General features: G+C 51.1%; 6 protein-coding genes across 6 annotated transcripts; 4 read left to right on the top strand and 2 right to left on the bottom strand.

Annotated features, from left to right (window-relative positions):
- The first annotated feature begins 13 nt into the window (after positions 1–13).
- BO83DRAFT_169446 (ATP-dependent RNA helicase DBP10) lies at positions 14–3,051 on the top strand. Its single transcript, XM_025526373.1, has one exon. It carries the CDS (start codon positions 54–56, stop codon positions 2,859–2,861), a length of 2,808 nt encoding a protein of 935 aa, XP_025391491.1. The 5' UTR covers positions 14–53; the 3' UTR covers positions 2,862–3,051.
- Positions 2,880–5,939, bottom strand: BO83DRAFT_405686 (short-chain dehydrogenase/reductase). Its single transcript, XM_025533828.1, has 4 exons — positions 4,863–5,939; positions 4,169–4,280; positions 3,821–4,034; positions 2,880–3,748 (listed from the first exon to the last, which is right to left on the bottom strand). The coding sequence occupies exons 1-4, from the start codon at positions 5,835–5,837 to the stop codon at positions 2,977–2,979; spliced, it is 2,073 nt and encodes a 690-aa protein (XP_025391490.1). The 5' UTR covers positions 5,838–5,939; the 3' UTR covers positions 2,880–2,976.
- A 107-nt stretch (positions 5,940–6,046) lies between these two features.
- On the top strand, positions 6,047–7,546 carry BO83DRAFT_414360 (uncharacterized protein; the record flags this gene model as incomplete). The annotated part of the gene is made up of 4 exons (XM_025534559.1): positions 6,047–6,270; positions 6,322–7,108; positions 7,433–7,457; positions 7,487–7,546. The coding sequence occupies exons 1-4, from the start codon at positions 6,195–6,197 to the stop codon at positions 7,544–7,546; spliced, it is 948 nt and encodes a 315-aa protein (XP_025391489.1). The 5' UTR covers positions 6,047–6,194.
- A 3,038-nt stretch (positions 7,547–10,584) lies between these two features.
- Positions 10,585–11,483, bottom strand: BO83DRAFT_169361 (uncharacterized protein). The gene has a single exon (XM_025526372.1). The coding sequence runs from the start codon at positions 11,279–11,281 to the stop codon at positions 10,763–10,765; it is 519 nt and encodes a 172-aa protein (XP_025391488.1). The 5' UTR covers positions 11,282–11,483; the 3' UTR covers positions 10,585–10,762.
- Positions 11,484–15,564: 4,081 nt separating this feature from the next.
- Positions 15,565–17,614, top strand: sclB (putative C6 transcription factor; the record flags this gene model as incomplete). The annotated part of the gene is made up of 2 exons (XM_025537101.1): positions 15,565–16,209; positions 16,343–17,614. The coding sequence occupies 2 exons, from the start codon at positions 15,565–15,567 to the stop codon at positions 17,345–17,347; spliced, it is 1,650 nt and encodes a 549-aa protein (XP_025391487.1). The 3' UTR covers positions 17,348–17,614.
- A 1,921-nt stretch (positions 17,615–19,535) lies between these two features.
- On the top strand, positions 19,536–21,865 carry BO83DRAFT_405684 (aromatic amino acid ammonia-lyase; the record flags this gene model as incomplete). Its single annotated transcript, XM_025533827.1, has 3 exons — positions 19,536–19,654; positions 19,734–19,834; positions 19,887–21,865. The coding sequence occupies 3 exons, from the start codon at positions 19,536–19,538 to the stop codon at positions 21,800–21,802; spliced, it is 2,136 nt and encodes a 711-aa protein (XP_025391486.1). The 3' UTR covers positions 21,803–21,865.
- Between the last annotated feature and the right edge of the window lie 31 nt (positions 21,866–21,896).

Raw genomic sequence — 21,896 nt, 5'->3', positions numbered from 1 at the left:
ACTCACGATAGGTTCCAATACTCCATCCAGGCTGACCGGACCACTACTTCAAAATGCCTGGTCGAGCCGCTTCTCCGGCTATGTCGGAGAATGAATTCGACATCACCAATGCGCTGTTCCAAAATGACAGTGACTCCGACAACGAGGCCCCCGCGAAGCAGCCCAAGCGCCAACCGAAGGCCGCGGCGCCCGAACAGCTCGATTTTCTGAACGGCGGCGGCGGCGATGACGACGACGATGAAGATGACGAGGCGTTTATCGCGGAAACGCAGGCGTCGGCGAACCGGAAGGCGTCGAATCTGAAGGGTCGCACGGTGAAGAAGGGTGGTGGTTTCCAGGCCATGGGATTGAATGCGAACTTGTTGAAGGCTATTACGAGGAAGGGTTTCTCGGTGCCCACGCCTATTCAGCGCAAGACGATCCCGGTGATTATGGAGGATCAGGATGTCGTGGGTATGGCGCGCACGGGTTCGGGAAAGACCGCTGCGTTTGTCATTCCCATGATTCAGAAGTTGAAGAGCCATAGCACTCAGGTCGGCGCTCGTGGGTTGATTTTGTCGCCGTCGCGTGAGTTGGCGCTGCAGACGTTGAAGGTTGTGAAGGAGCTGGGGAAGGGCACGGATCTCAAGTCGGTGTTGTTGGTTGGTGGTGATAGTCTGGAGGAACAGTTCTCGATGATGGCTGGCAACCCCGATATCGTGATTGCGACGCCCGGTCGTTTTCTGCACTTGAAGGTCGAAATGCACCTCGATCTGTCGAGTATTCGCTACGTTGTGTTCGATGAGGCCGATCGCCTGTTCGAAATGGGTTTCGCTGCCCAGTTGACTGAAATTCTTCACGGCTTGCCGTCTACTCGTCAGACCCTGCTCTTCTCGGCTACCCTGCCCAAGTCCCTGGTGGAATTCGCGCGCGCTGGTCTGCAGGAGCCTACGCTTGTTCGTCTGGATACTGAGAGCAAGATCTCGCCTGATTTGCAGAATGCGTTCTTCTCTGTCAAGTCCAGTGACAAGGAGGGTGCACTGATGTATATCCTCCACAATGTGATCAAGATGCCCACGGGCCCGACGGAGGCCGCGCAGCGCATGAAGGAAGAGAACGCTAGTGGAAAGGGCGGGAGGTTTTCGAAGAAGCGGAAGCGATCGGACGACAAAGGAATCAACTTTAAAGAGTCGCCCACGAAGCATTCGACGATTATCTTCGCCGCGACCAAGCACCATGTCGACTACCTGTATTCCCTGCTGAAAGAGGCAGGATTCGCTACTTCCTACGCTTACGGTTCCCTCGACCAGACGGCTCGTAAAATCCAAGTGCAAAACTTCCGTACCGGCATTTCCAACATCCTGGTCGTCACCGACGTTGCGGCCAGAGGTATCGATATCCCCATTCTGGCTAATGTCATCAACTACGACTTTCCTTCGCAAGCCAAGATCTTCGTCCACCGTGTCGGTCGTACCGCGCGTGCTGGCCGCACCGGTTGGAGTTACAGTCTGGTCCGCGATTCCGATGCGCCCTACCTGCTCGATCTGCAGCTGTTCCTTGGCCGGCGACTGGTCCTCGGTCGGGAGCATGGCGAAAGTGTCAATTTCGCCGAGGACGTGGTTGTGGGAGGATTTCCCCGCGACGGCCTGTCTCAGAGCTGTGAGTGGGTGACCAAGGTCTTGGATGATACGGTAGATATTGCGGCGCAGCGCTCCGTCGCCAGCAAGGGTGAAAAGCTCTACTTGCGTACGCGCAATGCAGCGTCTCTGGAAAGTGCCAAGCGCTCGAAAGAGGTGGTCTCATCCGACAACTGGACCGCCCTGCATCCTCTATTCAACGATGAGACCAGTCAACTTGAAGCCGAGCGCGAGAAGATGCTGGCGCGTATCGGAGGCTACCGGCCCAACGAGACCATCTTCGAAGTGAACAACCGCCGCAGCGGCAAGCCCGAGAACGAGGAGGCGCTCCACACAATTAAGCGTGTCCGAACCACGCTCGACTCGAAGAAGAAGCGCGCCCAAGAAGCGAAATCGGAATTCGACAACGACGACGACGATGTGCCCACCAAGTCCGGAGACGCCGAGGCCGAAGACGCTGACGGCGCCTTCTTAGACGAAGACGAAGCCGGCGAAGGTGCTGCCGACAACATGTCACTTGCCTCGGAAACCGACCTCGAAGTCACCTTCTCCTCTTACAACCAGCCCAGCAACAAAAAGGCCAAGAAAGACGCCAGCGCCACCTCCTTCCAAAACCCCGAATACTTCATGTCCTACACCCCCAACAACACCAACATGGCCGAAGACCGCGCGTACGGCGTGCACTCCGGCACCAACGCCAACTTCGCACAAGCATCCCGCGACGCAGCCATGGATCTGCTCGGCGACGAAGGCAGCCGCGGGTTCGGCGAGCCTCGCACCATGATGCGCTGGGACAAGCGTCACAAGAAGTACGTGTCGCGACAGAACGACGAGGACGGATCGAAGGGTACCCGTCTGGTACGTGGTGAGAGTGGTGCCAAGATCGCTGCCAGCTTCCGCAGTGGACGCTTCGACGCGTGGAAGAAGGGCAAGCGACTCACTCGTCTGCCGCGTGTGGGTGAGGCTGAGACACCGGGTCTCGGGGCGGATCTCAACCATTACCGCGGTGGTAGACGCTTCAAGCATAACAAGGAGCAGGCGCCGAAGCGGGCTGATCCGCTCCGTGGCGATTATGATAAGATGAAGAAGAAGAACGAGGCGGCGAAGGAGCGCCAGTTGGGCAAGTTTGGAGGGGCCGCGGCGGGTGGTAAGAGTGAGCTGAAGAATACAGATGATATTCGGTTAGCTAGGAATTTGAAGCAGAAGAGACGCGAGAAGAATGCTCGGCCGTCGAGGAAGAAGTAGTGTGACTTGAGGCTTGTGGTTTGTGTGCTAGGTTTTGCATATGTAGATACCATGTTAGATAAAAGTGATAATTATACCAGGAGTCTGAATATAACTGGCATGATGTGATGTAGACTTAAACACTGAGATTAGAACATCCTAGCACTCCGGTCTCCTCATCCCATTTTCTTTCGTCTTTCTTTCTCTCTTGTCTCCATGGTTTCGTCTGATATACTTCTGGGTTCCCAACCCCAATGCATCCCGGCACTCCCATGTCTTCATCCCATCTATCATCTTCATCTTCCTTTTTCTCTTCCTGTCTCGCTTCCTTCTCCTGATACTTTCCTATACTCCCAACGCCAACACACCCCATCACCCCCGTTTGCTCATCCCACCTCTCCTCATCCTCTTCTTCTTCTTTCTCTCCCTGTTTCCCTTGTTCCTGAGCACCCCTGATACTCTGACCACCAACACCAACACCAACACACCCCAACACCCCCTCCTCCTCATCCACCCTTTCCCCCTCTTCCCTCCTCCTCATAACCTCCTCATACTCCCCAATATCCCTCACCCCCACCGGCATCCCATTACTCCCCAACCCCTGCTCCCTCATCAACTTCTCCCTCAACACCATCGCCCTCTTCCACGACTCCCTCGCCTCCATCCGTTCCTGCCACGCCTTGACCCACGGATACGGGCTCAGTATATCCTCATCGTCATCGGACGGAATCAACATCCCCAACTGACAATTCCACGGGAGGAAAGCCAAGTCCGCGTACGTGCATCGCTCACCAACTAGCCAATTTTTCCCCGTAAGGATGGTGTTGAGCACTGATAGGATACGGTGCACTTCGGTCTGGTAGCGAGTTATGGCGGTGGGGAGTTTTTCGGGGGAGAGGGTGGAGAACCTATACACATTTAACAACACATTCAACAGGGGATGGGAATGGTGATTGTGGGGAAAGAAGGGGTGGGTGTACCATCCACACTGCCCATAATATGGTCCCTGCCCACTCATTTGGAACTGAAGATATTGGTTTAGAAGATGTTTCTCGGGGATGTTGGTCGGTGGGAAGGAGAGTTTGTGGGCCGGGTCGTAGCGGTCGATTAGGTATTGGATTATGGCGCCGGATTCCCAGAGGGTGAAGGGGTGGTTAGGATCAGTGGGAGAAGGGGTGTTGGGGTCTTGGATTGCTGTATTTTTATTAGTTATTTGGTAAGTTAAATTAAATTTATACTATCGTGGTGTTGTGGTATATGGTTGGGCTGCCGTGAGGGGGAGGTATAGTGTGGGGTAATAGTGAGGGGATGATGGGATGGACACATACCCGGTACACGGCCATTGGGGTTGATGTTGATGAATGGGGGTTTCTTGACGTCTTCGAAGTCGAAGGAGTTGATTTTGTAGGGGATATTGAGTTCTTCGAGAATGACGATGACCTGGTAGTAGTAGTAGTAGCAGTTTATTAATTAGGTGGAATGGTATGTGTGAGTGCTGTGGGGGACTGACCTTCCAGGGATTGGGACCGGAAGCTATACATTATTAAAGAAGAATATTGTTAGTATATGAGGATAGTAGATAATATTAGTGGATGGAACGTACGGGTTATCCAGACTGTAATGGGCTTCATGTTTGTCATGGTGAGATTCTTAGTAGTAGTATGTGTAGAGTAGGTGTAGTTAGTATGCATGAGGGGAAAAGGAAAAAGCAGGGAGTAGACAGCTTTATGTACATTCGCTGGCTCTGACATGATGAGGCTGTAGCCTGAACTGGGTCGAAGGATGATTAGCGTGTGGCTGAATTGATTAGAGGAATGGGGTGAGCTGACTGTGTTTGGGGGCCGTTTCTTATCGGGAGACTGTCAGATGGTTACTATATCATCTCGTAAATATACTCGATCATAAGTCTGAGAAATAAAAGAGTGGAGTGATTGATTGCAATGCTAACTATTAATTAGTAGAAACAACTGAGACAACGACATAATCACTGCAAAATAAACTCATCTAATCATGCAATCCCACCATCGCCAACGAATCTCTCCACAACCGCTCCTCTCCCTCCGGCCAATACGTATAACTCAGAATCGACCTCCCAACATTGCCATCATACTCTCCATCCTCTGCCTCCGCACAATCAGCCAAATACTTCCCCCCTTTACCCTCCCACTCTCTCCCCACAGCAGCCCACAGCGTAGTCGCCGCACCCTGCTCCGTACTCTTCGCGACCCTACCCACCGTCTCATCAGTCAACAGCGCCTGAATCTGCTCCTCCGAAAGATACCTCCCCAACCCAGTAGCAATAATCCCAGGATGCAAACTCAACCCATGCAGCCCCTGCCCTCCATACCGCCGCTCGATTTCACTCGCCGTATAGATATTGGCCGTCTTGGACTGTCCGTACGCAACCAACGGATCATATCCCCCCTTCTGGAAATGATAATTATCCGCTTCGTTGATCCCATGCACGCGATGTCCTGAACTCGAGACTAGAACTACCCGTGAATGGAACTCGGGAGTACTCCCCGCCAGCAGGGCCGGCTCGAGCAGATTGAACAGCAGGAAGTGGGCGAGGTGGTTCGTCGCGAAGTGCACTTCGTACCCGTCCTCGGTGAGCTGGAGGTCCGGCACAGCCATGATCCCCGCGTTGCCGATGAGGATGTTCACTTTATTTGTCTTGAACAGGATGAGCTTTGCGGCCTGTCGCACGCTAGCTAGCGAGGCTTGGTCCATCTGCACCAGCTCCATTCTCTCCGGCTGGAAGATGTCGCCTAGGGCCGTGCGCGCTTTGCTCAGGTCCCGGGCTGTCAGGTACAGTGTTGCGCCGGTGGCAGCGAGGGCGCGGACAGTCTCGACTCCTAGACCGGAGGAGACGCCCGTCACGACAGCGACTTTGCCTTTGAGCTGATCTTGCATGTTGTTGTCTTGAACGATTTGAAGGGCTGTGGGTCGGGCATCACCCGGGCCCTTGGGGGTGGCGTGGACGGCAGTGTAAGACATGTTTGATGAGAACTTGAGAAATATGAAAGTGTGGTTGATGCGTGATAATAATACTACATTTTGATTGAGAACAACAGCATATTTATATTGTTTTCTGCCAGGTTGACAATGATGCAGAAAGAGAAATCTATAACAATCCAGGCAGAAGTAATGGCTGACATTATTGCCTATTCAGGTTAGCTTGACGGGGGCCATCATCTGGCTTTCATCTTCCTTTGACTTCATGGCTGACCGTTATTGCCTTTTCGGATCTAGTTCTCTTCGTGATATATACGAAGAGGGAAGATCAAGGAGATTCTACAGACTTCTTGGATATTGGAAATCCCTCCCCAGCTGACAAATCTACCTATCTCAACGATGCCGTCATCTACACCCGCAGACGAGAAACGGCAGCGTAAGAAGCTTCAGAACCGAGTAAACCAGCGAGCACGTCGTGAGTATCCCTCAATCGAATACAATCCACCAAACTAACAATCCCCTCCAGGTCTGCGCCTCAAAAACACTTACCAGCAACACAAAGACCAACCCACCCGTCCATACAGCGTCCACCGCTGGCGAGTCTCAGAACACGAGACATCGCCATCATCATCGTCATCATCGTTATCAACCTCACTAACCAAACACCACTCACACACCCCCTTTCAACCCTCTCTGAATACCCAAAACTATACCCTATCATCCACACCCAACCCACCAAGTATCCCCCCCGACCACCTCCTCCACCTAATAACCCACAATGTCTTCCGCGCCCTCTACACCAACAAAACCCTCCTGTACAACCACTCCACAGCCCTCCTGCCCGGCCCAACCCCCAACTCATCCATCCACTTCATCCACGAAGGCCTCATCTTCCCCATCTACGCCATCACCATCCCCAACACCTGTCCCTCCCCTATCCCCGCATCCCTCTTCCCGACACCCTCCCAACGAACCCTCACCCACTACTCGTGGATAGATCTCGTACCGTGGCCGCGGATGCGCGAGAATCTGATCAAGTGGGAAATGTGCTTTGATCATGGGGAGTTTGTGAGGGATTTGGTGGGGGGGTATGTTATGGAGGGGTGGGAATTGTTTGATGGTGGTTCGAAGGGGGATGGGAATGGGAGGATTGGGGGAAGGGTGGTGGTTGAGGTTGATGGGGATGACGGTGATGATGGTGAGGTTTCGGAAAATGCTAGAAATGGGTGGATTGTTTGGGGCGAGCCGCATTGTAGGGAGAGTTGGGAGGTGACGCCGGGGTTTCTGAGGAAGTGGGGGTGGGTGGTTGAGGGGTGTGTGGAGGAGGTGGTGAGGTGGAGTAATCATTGGAGGGTCGGGAGGGGGGAGGGGGAGATTAGGGTTGTTACTATGTAGTACTTGGTATGTTACTATGTTGATGTTGGCTGTAGAGTGTATTAGAGATGAGGGTATAGTTGTAGTGGAGTGTATAGTGATGTGGGTTGGTATACAATTGCGTCTATAGGTATATCATAGAGTGTCTATCAATGGCATATCATGTGTTTACAAGATGCTTTATAACACAAGTCCAATCAGGTACTAGTCTACTGAGAAAGGTATTTATATCTACTTGAACCAATGAAATTCATAACTGTTAGAACACTGAACACCTCATACCTCCTAGTAAGTCTACGCTCTAGCTGAAAGGCTAGTGGTTGAGTGATACTAACCAAGCCCTGAGGGATGCCCAATATCAGAAAGATATATCATGAGTAAAGCATGAATCAACGGGAATGCCAGTAGAATAACCTGCCGCCAACAAGATGGCAGATAAGTGGCTTGGATACGCTGGTAGGGAGTGTAGATCGACGCAGAACAAACACTGTATCTGATGATTATTGGTTTACGCCTGACACTGGAATTGAAGTATCTATCTAGAAAGCTTTCGATGATCAACTATACTGGGCTTGATTGAGCACCTGTGGCATAATACTACTGGGGAGTACATCACAATGGGCTCTCTTGCTATTAGTGCAGCTCACAACTGGGCTCTGTTAGTGCGTTGAACTAGCAGAGGTAACCCGCACCGTTATATTTCAGGAAGTGGTCATTGCGAAACAGACTGGTGTTATGGAAGAGTCGATTGACTTGGCATAATAATAGTGAGTCCAGGTATGATGATCTCTATCGATTGACATATCTGCTAACAGACTATACTAAGTTGGCAGATACACAGCTAGTACTTCAGCAGTATCAGTGCAGATCAGTCGCAATTTACAATGGGCTGATGTCTAAGCCTCATATCAGGCCGCTATAGAACAGCCATAATCACTGGCCGTCTGTTGATAATCTACCCTGCTTCAGACGGAGTATTCACCCCGTAGCAGGGCACGGGCCAGGGAGATAGGGAGCTTTCAAGTGCCGTCTAATATGCAGACATGGAAGGATCTACCTCCGTTGTCAATAATTGACTGCCCCTTCCATCGCTGGTGGAGCGAGCAATGGCGCTCTTCACGGACCGTTCCGATAAGGGATCGCTTTGACTGACCCAAAGGAGAAAAAGTTGAAATAGCGTTTAGGAAGCGGAATGCCCAAAGTTAAAGGAGCGGACACTTTGAAGTCAGACTGGGTAACTCACAACAATACTCGTCATATCCTCACCGACACTCTGCTGAATTTGCCATTATCGGACGTGCTCAACATCAACGCCCCATGCAGATGACTGGTCACTCTGTAACGCAGCACAGGCTGCCCGCCTCAACGTCCGTCATGCAGCCATGTCGCTCGCAAAATCTGGCCTCCCGGTAGACTAGATAAGTGCCACTGCCAAGGCTGAAGTCAACGCGGTCACCGTGTATCGCTCCGTCAAAGATTGTCAAAGTTTTCCTACGCAACTGCTGACTCGCGCAGACAATCACGTCCGCCCAGCTTGCAGTTTTCGATAGGGAGGTGCCGCTCCTAGCTGGCGTACTTCATACGCAGCACTAACTTGCCCTCACTGGGGCTGTCACGGGGCACGTAGCTACAGCACGTTCCACAGCAGCCACACTGAGCGCATGAGATACCATGTACAGCCGCCATGATGATGCATTCATACTCGCCACGTCGATATCGTTGGGAGGACTTATTCCGTTGGCATGCTGGAGATCACGCAACCCACCGTGCCAGCAACGAGGCTAGGCTGATTGGTTCTCTTCTCCGAAGCATCGTAAGCCGGGACCAAGAGAAGTACAAGGTCATTCCGAAGTCGTGTCGCTGCAATCCGCGTTACGGTGGCTCTTTCACTCGGTCCGCTCAAAGCGCCGTCAACACGTACGGAGTATGCACTCCCGAAGCCCAGTACCTCGGTGAAGAGCGAGTGTCCATCGAATGGCGGATCGTATTGTCTGGCTCGACTAGATCTTGCGTCAGTTGTTTATGTACGTTGTTATCGTTGGCAATGTGGCAATGCCCCCTTACCTTTTTTTTCCCTAAAATCATGACTTGGTCGTAGATTATACTACACGCAAGCTGTGTGAAGCGCAGAAAAAGTGATCGCCGTGATCTGAGGATTCTACACAGCGATATGGGGATTCGGATTGAACTATCACGCAACACTGCTGTGCTGTTACCATATCCGCGCGCCTAGACGGAGATCGAATAAAATGTACAATGTAGCCCAATCCAAAGGAACGGAACAGAAAAGATACGTATCACGATGTCCCATGACTCGGGTCGGGTTGGCAAGAAGCAGTTATATCCGAGGCGTTGCAGAGACAACTCTAGGCGTCTGCTGTGATCATTGCTCCTCGTGTCGCTCTGCGCAAACCAAGCATGGCTAGGGCCCTCTCGGGAAGACCCTTCTCGGAAAATTAAATCATATCCTTGTGTAGCCCGGACACGTACTAGCAGTTGTTGTGTGAGGTCGGATGTGCAACCAGACTGATCGCCATATGAAGCGATGGTCAACACCGGTGATTTTTGGATTAGCTTTTCCGTGTCTGAGCTTCTCGGCTTTCCTTCTCCGCTCTAGTCTCTGGTTTAGTGTGTATTCCGCCCGTTGATGTCTTAAGATGATCCGCCATGAGTCAGGCGGTCACATCGAAGTGGGTGACCAGAGATTGGAAGGCATTCTCAGCCGAGTTGTCTGAGCAAATGAGGACTGCAGTCGGATGCTGGTCCAGCATCAACTCCCGCTCAGCTCCATCAACTCCCGCTCAGCTCCAGCACCGATATAGATAGATCGATAGCTGGCGTGATAAGTACCTAGCTATCATTAGAGCCGAGTTAGTATCGGTGCGGCGTCAGTAGTCCGAGCGATAGTCTGTTTGAGCCTCGAGCAGATGACAAATAATGGGCGCCAATCGTTGCCTCGTCAGGCACTGCGTGTTTCCCAATCGGGTTGGTGTGGCCCTGGCCAAGCTAAGCCCCAATGGGGAAATGGCAGATCTGCTTCCTTCGCAGTTTTCAGCTAAACACCAACACTCAAGTCTACTAGCAATTGGAACAATCCCACTGCGTGGAGACTCTCCCATTGTAATCTCGTACGGGTGGGTGAGCTGAAAGCTCGAGCATTCGCCAGTATTACCTCTCCGGGGGAACGCGGGGATCGTGATTATAGTGGCAGACTAAGCTATCTCTCCGTACGCGTCCAGCCTGCATAGTGCATGGTGCATCATCCTTCATGGCTTTGCCCCTTACCCCATTGAGTCTAAGGATGGGGACGCGGTCGCTTGAACTATTGGCAGTCATCGGCCCCTAATGAGCAGATCCATCGTGCTGGCAGCTTCCCTTCCAGCGAGAAACAGCCAGAACCGAACCGCCCGTCTGTCCTAGCGCGTAATTTGAGTGGATTGAGATAGTTAGGCTGTACAATCAAATCCCTTGCGGGCCTCCCGCATACTAGAAAGTATGTGCCATTACTGCCAACCAACTGCCATAGCCGCCCACAATAAATGCGTCTGTGCTATGTCTTTTTGTTGCTGAGGACGGAGGATGGTTTAGGGGGATCATCTCTCATCTGAAATGATTTCCGGTCCCAATTTTTGTCTCCGAGCTCGGATTGATCCATGATGGCGCTTGGGAGGGGCTAGGGACGGTGCTGTCATATGGTAGCCCAAAACGTTAACCTGAGAAATTCCCCGCAAGTGGCTCCCGTGGACCGGCCCCAAAATTGTATCGTGACTCGGTATTAAGCAGGACTCCAGATAACATTCCCGCTGGGTCAGTCCAGGCCAACCCAAAGGAGTAATTGCAACAATTAGACCTGAAGGAAAAGGGGGGGTGGGCGGCAACCAGACAAGAGAAGGGAAAGAAAAAGGAAAGTAAATGAAAATCCCATTGTGGGTGATACACCAGCCTGCTAACGCTTCATGGCATATGCCATGGGAAAAACCGTTGTCAAAAAAAAAGCCATCCAAAGTGGTTCCTCTTGCTTCGCCCACGCGCCTTGTTCCGTGTTCTGTGCTCGGCGAATCCAGGTGGATCTTTCCGTTCATCCCAAGGGTCAGATCATCCGAGGGGGCCATTCAACTTTTTTACCCATCACCGACACTGGGGCCCCCTGGCAAAATTTCCGGCGCTCAGGTGATTGAACCATTGGGGTACACGGTCGTTCCACTGGCCAGGGCGCTGTTGCTGCAGCCACATCTTGTTTGGAAGCAAGCATCACCGTGGTTTATTCGCATGTCCCGGACAATAAGGACGCGTTGGATGAGAGCTCGACACTGTGGCTGGACATTGTGTGTGGGATCTGCCTCCCCCTGTTCGTGCTTCTCACCACCATGCAGTCTAGTCTAGACCGACGCTTCCGCGCTCTAGTATGCTTGAAGTGACAGCCTAATGGCAAGAGCGGTTAGAGCATTCTTGCATCCCAACGCGGACTTTCTACTTCTCAGCCACCAATTCCGGTGTTTATCACGCTTAACCAATTCTTATGTTGGGACTGAATCATGATCAACCATAGGTTTGCCGGGGTTTGGCCTGCAGGGCCCCAAGAGCCGACCGGCCGAATCCATCCAGACCGGCGCTGGCATAATGTGGCACATACATTCCTGAACTGGCACACACACACACCCACCCACACCCGTTAATCCACTCCGTATTAACGCTGCGTGGGTGGGACCCAGCATAACCTATTGCAGAAACCACACGGAGAATTGCGGGCTCTCAATCCAGTGGTTCGGGCTATTGAGCTGGCGTCTATTCATTGAAGCCCCAATATGTAGCACAATCCTACTGTCCAACCCCGATTAAGGAGCTTGGAACCCCCCAAGGAGGCTCCCTCAGAGGCCTCGCGAGGCATTACATTGGTCATGTCTTCATAGCGTTCTTCATCCCTTGCACGGCACGCGAACGGTCAGCCATGTGAGTGACAACACGTCGATTTGATATCAGCTATGCACCTCGCAGGCGTACTCGAGCCCTAGCAAAAGAAACATGGCGTCCGATGACCGAGACTAGACTCCAGAGCAGGCTGCAGTGCGGCTATTCTATCGTTGTCCTGTCGGCCCTGGAAGGGAATGGGGTTGCCTTGAAGCGCGATTTCCGGCACACGCCTGACCGGAGTATATACTAACCTTGATCTCAAGAGGGGAAGAGAACGACGTAAGCAGGTGAATAAAAGCAGATAAACCAATATTATTGGTGCGTATTGGCCCCCAATTATGAGACGCGCATCCCAAAAATACAGTATGAGGGGAAGCAGAATAATACTAGAGGAGACTTGCAAGAGGAGGAAGTGGGGGGAAAGAAAGCAGGCAAAGTGAAAAACATCATCACTGGAGAGATTCCGAGATGACCACGTTCTTTTCTCTCCTTTAAACCCAGTTCATACTCCAATTTTCAGTCGGGATCTAAACACACCGTGACTGTTGGATCTTGGTTCTTCCTTCCTACAAGAAAGAGAAAAGGGGAGAAGAGAAGGAAGACGACCGCCGCCCCCCCCCCCCTCCAACAAAAAAGAAAAGAATCAAGACTACGGAATACTACTACTTACTAGGTAGCGTAAGAACCACCCGAATCAAACCAAACGGTATGGAAAGACCGAGACTTGGGCGCTCTCACCAGTCTAGCAGGATCAGGACATCATTCATTCTCCTTAGTCTTATCCTGAATCACGGGGTTTGAAGGGGGGGGTAGGAGGGTGGGATGGGTACACAGGGAAAATACACAGAGAAATACACACACCGTCACCTTTTGGGTTTTACCCGCCCAATGCAATTGATGAATGAGCTTAAAAATACTGGCAGCGCAGTTGTTCATTCTCCGTCCTCATTCGGTAGCGCGTGTCAAACTGGGGACGGAATGTCCACTTCCCTCCCCTCCCAATTCTACCGAGCGGACTATTGGCAATGGGCGCCGCGGGCGGGCGTCCATGTCGATCCGTGGCTCCCCCCTTCGCCTTGCTTCCGGGCTCGCTGATTGGCACTAAATATGGAGGAGATAGTAAGGATGAGAAGGGAAAATACAAATAAGAGTAAATTGTGTGAATAAGAAAAATATTATACATATGGATAAATAAAATAGAATAAAATAAATTCAAACCGAAACGAAGTAAGAAAGAAATGACTAATCGGAAAGGGGAAAATAAAAATATAGAAAAGGCGCAAAAGGGAAAGGTAGGAAAAATGGAAGAAAAAGAAAAGAGTCGATCTTCTTCTTTACTGGCCGGTGTTCGTCCCAGTCCCAGTGCCAGTTCCAGTTCCAGCTTCCCCTCTTCCTTTTTCTCCTCCTCCTTCTCCCCATCTAGGATTCATTTTTTACCCTTTTTAGGTGGGTGTCACTGACAGCGGCATCCAGTCCCAATGGCCCATCTTATGCAAGCCACTGCTTCTGATCCAGCAGGCCGGACAGGACCAGCAAACCCTTCACTTCCTCGGCGGGAACTCCTGCTCAGCGAACAGGAAGGGAAAGATGGTCTACCATAAGACACTGAACAGTTAGAAGATCACCCAATGATAATTAATGATCAGGCTAGGATGATCAGGGGGAACAGAAGAATCAAAAAAATATCCACTAATAATGGAAGAACATCCTCCTAGCTAAATCTCAACCAGCACAGGATAGTTAAGTGGAGAAGTAAGATACAGTACTCCATAGTCATTCAGTCATTCATCACCATGTTGGTGGGAACCCATCGAAGCCGGAACCCCCCCATCCCCTCTTCCTTCCGGAGCATTGATATCACTCGTTTCTCCGAACCTCACTAATCTCCATACTCACATATTTCCAAACTCGACGGAGCCTGAGATACATTTACCCCATTTAAGATCTACTACCATGATGGAGATCAGGTCTATCGGCTGCTAGTCGGGGTTGCACTGGCCACCACTTTACCCACTCTGATTTCCCACTACGGCCGGTCGACCAAGCAAACAAGGCTTTCTCCTTCTTTCTCTCTCCCTTTCAGGGTGAATTACTTACTTTCTGCGTTGAGGTATAAGCCTTGTCACAAGCTGCGGGCAATGACGCAGAAGAGGAGGGGGGCCACTAATCTGTAATCACATTTTCTCCATTATTCTTTTTTATTCTTTTGTTAATTCTTTTTATTTTTCCATTTTAGGCCTTTTTTCGATGAGGCCCACGTCTCGGGGGAACTAGACCGCCCAGCCGGGTTCCTTCGCTCTGTTCCCCTTGGAATCGCCAACTGCCTTGGCCGTTGAAGACTTGTACTTCAGCGGCGTCGGGTCCCAGCAAAAACCTCCTATTAGTGAATGTTTCCCCTTCCCAATTCGATCATTCGGATTTTGCCCCCATTTTGTAATATTCTGATTTGACCCATCTTTAATTTGATTCTTTTATTCATTTTATCTTATTTCCTATATTCAATTTCTGACATCTCTTCCCTCTGTGTGTTGGTAACAGACTGTGAGATCCCATCGGGATTTTACGCCTCACTTTCCGGTATAGTTCACCGTTCCGCGATTTTGGCTGTTCGGGAGGGTTGGGCCAGTTCATACTTCTTACCTCTCGACTGAATTATTCAGAAAAATCTTATCCGAGCAAACAAAGAAAAAGAAAGGCAGAAATAATACGAGATTATTGGAGAGGGAATTAATAAAGAAGGGAAAAAAACCCCCCCCATTATTTTCCTTGGAGAGGAAAGAGGGGGAAGAGATGGACAGGAAAACTGAGTAAGTCAGAAAAGGAAAAGGAAAATAATAAATAGCGAAGAAATCATAAAAAGAAACAAATTCAAGAAAGGGAAAAAGGAAAGAAATAGAATAGAATAAAATAAAAAAAGAATTAAGCCCTACACGCTCATCGGTGTACTGAAAGGTAAGGTACGCCCAAATGGTGTAATTTATTTGCATCTAACTTGGTTCTTCTTGCTGCTGCTTCTTGTCTGGCTGCTGGCTTTTTGCTTTCTGATTTATTGCTTTTTTTGTTTTCGCCCATGACCATTCCGTGCATTTTCCCTGGGCCCCAGTGATCGCCCACCATGCTGCAATAAATCATCCCAGGATGGGGACCATCGAAGCTATGGAAAACTGCTGTCACGATCTGGCTTCCCTCTGCTGATCGACGCATCCTAGTTTCTGACTCCTCCAATAGTGATCCTTAACTGACTGATTATAAGCTCCCTGTGCTCCTCCCGGACCTGCAAGCGTGAGGTTTCAATGATGACTGGCAACTGAACAACACACCGCAACCCCCAAGGATAGTACTATACGAACTGAAGAATCAAAAAGGGCCCTGAGGACCAGATACTATGTTGCCTACTTTAAGATTCGAACCAGATCGCCTTCCACTCTTGTGAACCCATCCTCCCCCCAGTGATTCCATTGTCAACGGGACCAAGGTTTACCAGATGCAATCATTAGTCCTTCCTCCTTCTTCCTTCATCGCTACAGAGTTTGGACACCCCAGGTTTGATCCGGGCCCGGAGCGGCTGCCGTTGAATTTGGCTCGGTCGACAAATGCTCGTCGATATCCCCCACGGGATCTGCCTCTCCCTCGCTCTATGTCCGGTTCGGTTCCAGCAGACGACCCGCTGGACACTTCTGGACCCGTCAGGCGCCCTGGACATCCAGAGCTGCCCCAAGCCGCGACAACCGTGACCGCTGCAACCTCTGTATCCGCGGGGTTGTCGGGACCGGCCCTGCCTCCAGGACCTGCTGGCGCCGTCACCACTCACGAGTCTGTGACCCAACGTGTGGCCCCGGCCTCAGCCGACGAAGTGCTGCGACAATCCTTTTCGGTGGGCGACGCCTTCGCCTCATCGCGACTTCCACCATCGCTGGTAGGCCAGGGCATCCCACAAGCCACGCCAACAGCTTATGCGCAACCCTCCTTTGGAACGTCTCCTCCCGGTACAACGGCTCGGGCCTTGCCGCAAAAGCCCACTCGACGCACCAAAGCCCATGTTGCATCAGCATGCGTAAATTGTAAGAAGAAGCACCTGGGGTGCGATCCGGCACGGCCATGTCGAAGATGCGTTCTGTCAGGGAAAGAAGTGAGTATTATCTTATCTCTTTAGTCGCTGGCCCATCTGTAATTGAAGGGATAGCATTGAACCTCTGGATGCCCCCAAGAAAAGGCAGCGGATTCATTCGCACTGCTATTTTATGATCTATTACTTACATGAGCAGGCCACCTGTGTTGATGTTACGCACAAGAAGCGAGGAAGACCGCCATTGAAGGCGGAAGAAGCATCGCTCAGAACCTATGCAGCTCATATGGACAATCGAGCGACACAGGGAGACCAGCACGGCCCCCAATCAAGACGTACCCTCCACAGAGCTACATCTTCGCGTGAGATTCGCCCCATGACAGATCTTCAGATACCCGGGGCGCAGACGGGCGCCATGGCCATGAGAGCGTCGGCTGGACATCCACAGAGATGGGCCGCTCCCGTATACTCTCAGGCCATAGACCCGTCAATAATGCAGAGGAGTGTTGGGCACAGACGGTTTTCTTCCTCTGGCTCTGCACAGTCCATAACGGCGGCTTCTCCACCCGGGTATGTCCCGATGCCTGTTGGGTACAACCCTACATTGGGAGCGGGACGGATGCCCATGGGCATGGGAAGACCGCTATCATCTTACACACATCAAGGCATGAATCCTACAACCACGCCGCCCCAGTATCAACAGTCCTTTGTTCCAATTTCGCCCTATCCAGAAAGCGCCCGGATGTCGAATCGGATGCCAATGGGAGAATCTCCCATGTCGAGAGATCCACGGGAAGGCTATTTGGAATCGCCAGTAAGGCTTCCTCCCATTTACCCTCCCACGATGGGAACACCGGCCTCGGCGTCGCAAGGGCATCGCCTGAGCGATCCGTACCCAGGAGCTTGGTCGCCGCGGACACGAGAAGAGTTTCTCCAGCAGGAGCACCGGCAACAAATGCCTTCGCATAGTTTCATTGACCCACTGTCGCCTAGCAGTCAAATGCGACACGCCGCATCTGACATGGGGTATGGGGAGCCCGTCCCTCGGCAGTTAGGACCTGCGTCAACTTCAGAGAGACACGCAATGCACATGTCGCTTGTACCCCCCTCCGATGACCCATCAACGAACGAGGCGGACACCGAGGGCAACAGACCAGCCAAGCGGCGCAAAATGGCCTTGGATGACATGGTGAACGACTAAGTTGTTGTTCTTCGCATTATACCTCCTACCCACCAAGGTCCCGATCGAGACATGCACACCCCATTTTTTTCTAATCGCTTGAGGAGCTACGCCGTCCTTGAAGCATTGAGGCTTGTAGCAGGAACTACGAAGATAACGATCTTAATGTGCACTTTCCTTTGTGTCATGTGTGCTCAATCTCGATCGCTGACCTATTGACTCCCTCCCCCCACATCTACTCACATCAATTTCCTTTGTCTCATACACCGTGCATACAATCTCCATTTTTTTGTTTTCATTTTTGGAACAAAAAAGTACATGACCCGTCGATCTACGTTCATCATTTTCCTTTGTCAAATATTGTCACATCGCATGGATACAGGCATCGCTTCCTTCTTTATTTCTTGATCTGTTGCTGCATAGCGTGCATCTGTCTTTCTTTAACCATATACCTTGGGGGTTTTGAATGTTTTGGTCATCGTCTTAGAAGGCGTTCGGTGGAGTCCAAACATCACAACATCATCAACATCATCATCATCGGCTTGATGCTTCATTACTAAGTATTTGTTGGGGGTAAATGGGAAGGAGGAAAACTAATTGGATGTATTAATAATTTGCGGGCGATGCCGTCTACACTCGGTACTGAAGCTGCAGGGCAGATACCACAGTACAGGTCATGACTGTGAAAATACTGAGATTTGAAGTTTAACTCGTCAAGCCGATTGCTTACTGTAGCCGTAACATGCATTCCATGGCCAAGTTCTCATCCCATGATGACGGCCAACTGTTCGTTCGGAGATGGAATCCTCCCCCACCAGTCTCCTCCCTGAGAATAATCTTCACGGGAAGTATACAGTAAGTACCGTACAGATCCTTCCCCTGAATGGCCAGGGGTCCCAACTTAGAGTTCTCTTTCCGAGAGCCATGAGCCCAATCAGACAGGAGGTCCAGGCAAGGAGGCGCGATTTCCCAGATAATGAAATCACTGAAGAAGTTTCCGTTGATCCCCATACTTGTCTGCCAAATGATGTCAAACGAAGTATATCCGATCGCCACACTCCATGGCTGAGGTTCACAGTAGGGGTTGCACAGTGTGCTACAGTCGCGAGACCAATAACCTATAAGAACAAGGCATGACCGAGTGGGTTCGTCTGCAGAAACTTGGTTGAGAATGTCGATTGGAGCAAGCTGAAGTAAGGACGTGGCATGTTAGTTGAAGGTCTAGATCATCCGCTACTTCCAGTACTACTACTCGCTAAATAATCTTTCCCTATCGCCATCACGGGACCAGGAAGGCGGTTCTGTTCCACCTTTCGGTAACTTTATTTTCCTTTCGGTTTGAAGTTGAAGAATGCGTTTATTCAGCATGCGTGTTCTTCTATTTGAGGTCATGCCGTCATTAGTGATATCTCCGATGATAATGATGATATGGTGAGGCTGCAGTCTATGGCTGCGCTTCTGTGGCCAATGGGTTCTCCATTGCTTGTCATCTACACGCGTCTTGCGGAACAATTTCCTACTCACCGATACTTGTTCAAGCCATCGAAACTACTGACTGATCTATCTTTCGCGATCACCATGCTTCTAGTAATTACGTGACTGCGCTGTTCAAATCGGCTCAGGCTCTTGTTTGTTTGGCTTCTAAGCCAGGCTACCGAGCTTCAGGGACCGTGCGGCAGTCCAGGCCCAACAATCCATGTCGCACTTAGTATATTATAGGCTAGAAAGCCTATGACGTCCAGTATTTGTCTGTTTGGAGCACATCTGCAGACTGTTCCTGGCTAGCTTGCAGGGATGGCGCCAATACCACACTGCCACGCGCGTCTGAGATCTATCTTACAATTTGCTCCCACGGCCCGGAGATCTATTGCCGATCCGTGATGATTATATGTCCACGTTTCCAGCTATCTAGATCGTGTATCACAACTTCTCAGTTCGATCTTCCTTGTATGACGGCGTTGTTATCACTTTTCTTCTCAGTGTATCAGACACGCATAGCACTGGAATGTGTCTTGTGGGGAGCTCCTTGTGGTAAGGTAATCGGCAACCCCTTCCAATTTATGGAGTCGACGTGTTCCATCTGACGTGTAACCTCCAATAGTATATATATTCAAGCGCTAGCCCGACTCTCTCGAACTCAACCAGCGCATCCTCAATATTTCTTTAAGTACTAAAGATATTGTCTCTGGACATGCAAAGTGTCTGAAGAATGAATACTCTACTTATCCACCATTGGACCGCCCTTAACAACGCCCTCTCCTCCAACGATATTGGGCGCGATCTGGATGGCAAAACTCTGGACTTGGCCACCGTCGTGGCTGGTGCACGGTACGTCGTCTTTTCTTATTATGCTCCATGCAGTTGGGGAAATCTGGAAGCTGTTGTTGGGCCGCTAACACGCTGTTAGATATGGAAAACGCGTCTCGCTTTCACAAAACACCCGCAAGCAAGTGCAGCGGTCGGAAGCGGTGTTGAGGAAACATTTGGCGGACGGGGAGCTAATTTACGGTTAGCCCTTGCTTTTCCGTTGCATCAGTGGAGGGATATTCACATGCTATAGGCGTCAATACGGGTTTCGGTGGTAGTGCCGATACAACAACCGATGCCGTTAACAAGCTTCAAGAGAATTTACTGCAGATGCTCCAGGCTGGTGTTAAATTAGACGGATCAAGCCCGGTCCTTGCAGAGAATCAAAAAGAGGATGTCCTGCCCCTGGACGACCCAACTTCCGCGACCATCATGCCGGAGTCTTGGACCCGAGCAACCATGATTATCCGATTGAACTGCCTTGCTTCAGGATATTCCGGCATCCGGCAGTCCGTCTTGGACGTGCTGCTCCAGATGATCGAGCAACATATCACGCCCCGAGTTCCGCTGAGAGGCAGTATATCTGCCTCTGGTGATCTCAGCCCACTATCGTACATCGGCGGAGCAATGCAAGGGCACCCATCTATCCATGTTTGGAAGCGTGGTCAAAACTCCGGTTGCCAAGTGACAGGGGCTGATGTCGCCCTCAAAGAGAGTTCAATTCCAGTTGTCTGTCTGGATGCGAAAGAAGGCCTGGCAATAGTGAACGGAACGGCGACCTCTGCAGCCGTGGGTGGCCTGGCTTTGCATGAAACGCTTGGCCTCGCTGCTTTGAGTCAAATCCTTGCAGCAATGAGTGTCGAAGCTTTGCACGGTACTAGCGAAAGCTTCGATCCGTTTTTCGCCAGAGTTCGCCCTCATCCCGGACAAACGACGGCTGCCAGTAATCTGTGGAACTTTCTTTCCAACTCGAAATTGCTCAATGACGGGGATGGATTCGGACAGGGAAGCCTACGACAAGATCGGTACTCGATTCGCACATCTGCGCAATGGATGGGTCCGCTTCTTGAAGACTTGGAGCTAGCATATCAGCAGATCTCGATGGAGCTGAATTCGGTAACGGACAACCCACTCATTGATACGGCTGGTGATAATGCTCGCATCCTACACGGTGGCAATTTCCAAGCGAAGTCAGTCACGAGCGCCATGGAGAAGACCAGGCTGGCCGTTCAATCCATGGGCCGTATGCTCTACGCGCAATGCACTGAGCTGATTGATTCATCCAAGAACAACGGATTACCTCCTAATTTGTCTGCCGACGAGCCTAGCGTGTCCTTCACGTTCAAAGGTGTAGATATCATGATCGCTGCGCTACAGTCGGAGCTAGGATTCCTCGCAAATCCTATCGGGAGCCACGTTCAGACAGCCGAAATGGGAAATCAGGCCTTGAACTCGCTCGCGCTGATATCGAGTCGCTACACCTTGGACGCGGTTGCTGTCTTGTCGCAAATGGCAGCTGCCCATCTCGTGGCTATCTGCCAGGCTCTCGACCTCCGTGTGATCAATATCCAGTTCATGCGAACTCTAGAACAGGACTTTATGAAATTGTTCAGCGACAGCTTCCAAGTTCACGCTGTGCCCAGCAGGAACCTCCTGGCTCTCTCCAAGGAAGCCTGGGACGCCTTTGCCAAGCAAGTGGAACAGCTACAGTCCGTTGACTCGTGCAGTCGATTTCATCAAGCCGCTCGCGCCATTCTGCCTATTTTCATTACGGCATTGCCACCAAGCACTTCCTCCCCAGGCATTATTCAATCATGGATAGATACCCTAGGCTCTCAGGCGGCTGAGACATATCGCAAGACACGTGAGGCATATTGTAGGTGTCCAGATGCCACCCCTTACCTTGGGGAGGCGTCGCGGAAGATGTATACATATGTTCGACAGAACTTGAAGCTTCCCTTCATAGTCGAGGGCACACTCTGGCGCCCAAGCGATTCCGCCAAGACACCGGATGGCGAAGCGACGCCACCGCCCCTCCCTACGATGGGCGACGTGGTTGGCATCGCGTATGATGCCATTCGCCGCGGGTCTTTGTATACGGTAGCGGTGGAGTGTATCCGGGATGCGGAGCAAGACATGGCGCAGTGCCCTTACTGCTTTGTCAAGTAGGTAATATGCGCATCGAGGACAAGCGGCACTGGAGTTATCTGATGGCTATTTAGAGTATACAAGTATGCCCTGCAAGTATCGACGGTAGTAGTTA

The sequence above is a fragment of the Aspergillus eucalypticola genome (genome assembly GCF_003184535.1).
Source record: "Aspergillus eucalypticola CBS 122712 chromosome Unknown BO83scaffold_4, whole genome shotgun sequence".
In the NCBI taxonomy this organism is placed as follows: domain Eukaryota; kingdom Fungi; phylum Ascomycota; class Eurotiomycetes; order Eurotiales; family Aspergillaceae; genus Aspergillus; species Aspergillus eucalypticola.
The sequence above is the reverse complement of the archived record's forward strand: the minus strand, read 5'-3'. Positions and strand labels throughout refer to the sequence as shown.

Bases quoted from the DNA above. Each gene is read 5' to 3' on its own strand.
- BO83DRAFT_169446 (XM_025526373.1), top strand. From the start codon at position 54: ATGCCTGGTCGAGCCGCTTCTCCGGCTATGTCGGAGAATGAATTCGAC.
- BO83DRAFT_405686 (XM_025533828.1), bottom strand. From the start codon at position 5,837: ATGTCTTACACTGCCGTCCACGCCACCCCCAAGGGCCCGGGTGATGCC. The intron at 4,281-4,862 runs GTGGGATTGCAT...TACTACTACCAG, and splicing joins GGAGAGATTCGTTGGCGATG to GTCATCGTCATTCTCGAAGA. The intron at 4,035-4,168 runs GTATGTGTCCAT...ATAAAAATACAG, and splicing joins CCCCAATGGCCGTGTACCGG to CAATCCAAGACCCCAACACC.
- BO83DRAFT_169361 (XM_025526372.1), bottom strand. From the start codon at position 11,281: ATGGCCCCCTCGGATGATCTGACCCTTGGGATGAACGGAAAGATCCAC.